This window comes from Charadrius vociferus, unplaced genomic scaffold (genome assembly GCF_000708025.1).
Source record: "Charadrius vociferus isolate BGI_N301 unplaced genomic scaffold, ASM70802v2 scaffold489, whole genome shotgun sequence".
Classification (NCBI taxonomy): domain Eukaryota; kingdom Metazoa; phylum Chordata; class Aves; order Charadriiformes; family Charadriidae; genus Charadrius; species Charadrius vociferus.
In genome coordinates this window covers 110,608-112,006 of record NW_009650077.1, presented here as the reverse complement: position 1 = coordinate 112,006, position 1,399 = coordinate 110,608, and the positions used below count along the sequence as shown (strand labels likewise).

Below are 1,399 nucleotides of genomic sequence, written 5' to 3'. Positions count from 1 at the left end.
ATGGCATCCATCCCGCTCCGCCCGGGCCCGCAGCCCGCCCTGCCCCAGCCCGGTAGCGGCAGCTGCTTCCCAGCGGGACCCGGGGGCCGTCACTGGTTTTTGGGTTGTACCTACGCAAGCGCCGGTCCCGAAGACCTCACCCTGCAGACAGCGGAGGCAGACCCGCGGGGAAGGAGGTATTATTAGCGCGTTTTATAGCCGGGGAGCTAAGCCACAAGGTCTGAGCCTCGTTAGCGCTGAGGCTCTCGCAGTGGAAAGGGACTTTAATGAGTTTTTTTTTTCCTCGCAGTACAAGTTCCTTTACAGGGCCCGAGCGCTACGAGGAATCGGGTGTGAAGCGACTCACCCGAGGTCAGGGGAAGAACTGGTTGCGGCGCGGGGAGCTGAACCCAGAGCTGCCCAAACCACGGTCCGCAGCGGCCATCTCTGTCGGCCCCTTCATTTGCAGCTCTCCCCATGACCATGGGGAGGTGTTGGCCCCCAGGGACATCCCCCCCCCTCCCGCCTCGGTCTTCGGGGTCTCCGCTGAAACCAGCAGCTCCCAGTAAAGGCGCTGGCCTGGAGCTCCACGTGCCAAACCCTCCCGCTGCCAACAGCAGCCAAAGCTTCCCTCGCGCTTCTCCGTCGACCGATGGCGCTGAACGGCGAAGCAAAATCCTACGGCGCGCGTGGGGAAACTGAGGCACGGAGCGGCAAACAGAGGCAAGGGCACGCGTGCCGGCGCCCACACCGGCTTCCTCACTTACCCACGGGGCTCGGGCAGGCTCCGTTCGTGTTGTTCAGGTCTCCCCCGAGCATCGCCCCTGCAAAGCAACGGGAAACACGGGGTCACCGTCCGCTGGGGAACAGGGTGAGCATCCCCTCCTTTCAGAGGGGAGGAAGAGGGGGAGCATGAGGGAGGAAGGCAGAAGGAAAAGGAGCGGTGTCGCCTTCCCAGGCTGAAAGTCCCGGGCGAAACGAGCAGCATTCCTGGTGATCAGGTTGGGAAACATTATCCAGGCAGATCCGTTTCCTTTGGGCGGGAGCCAGGCGGCGCAGGAGCCCGCTCCAAAGGAGGCGGTTTGGAAAACACTGCGGCTATTTTATCCCAAGCCCCTCTTTGGGGGGGGGGACGACACGGGGCCGGTGCTGCCGGGGAAGAGAGCCCCAACAGCAAAACGTGAAACACTATCTGCCCTGTAATGTTCGCACCGAATGGAAACCATCCCCGCGCGCTGCCAGGACGCTGCTACAATTCGGCCTCCCACGGTCCCAACGTTTGGAAAGCGCCGCCGCTCCCCGCCGTGCCGGGAAAAACCATACCAGAGGCCTTTTTATCCCCAATAAACTGAACGTTTTGCCTCGCCTGCAAAAAGATTTTCTTTTTTTTTTTATTTTTTTTTTCTTTCCTCCCTTTTTT

The 1,399-nt window shown here is 61.1% G+C and overlaps 1 protein-coding gene across 1 annotated transcript in view; it reads right to left on the bottom strand.

The window, feature by feature from the left end:
* Window positions 1-1,399, bottom strand: part of MEF2D (myocyte enhancer factor 2D) — a 39,467-nt gene that overhangs the window by 14,903 nt on the left and 23,165 nt on the right. Inside the window, 1 exon segment of the mRNA XM_009892069.1 lies at window positions 747-803. Coding sequence (XP_009890371.1) covers window positions 747-803 — 57 coding nt within the window.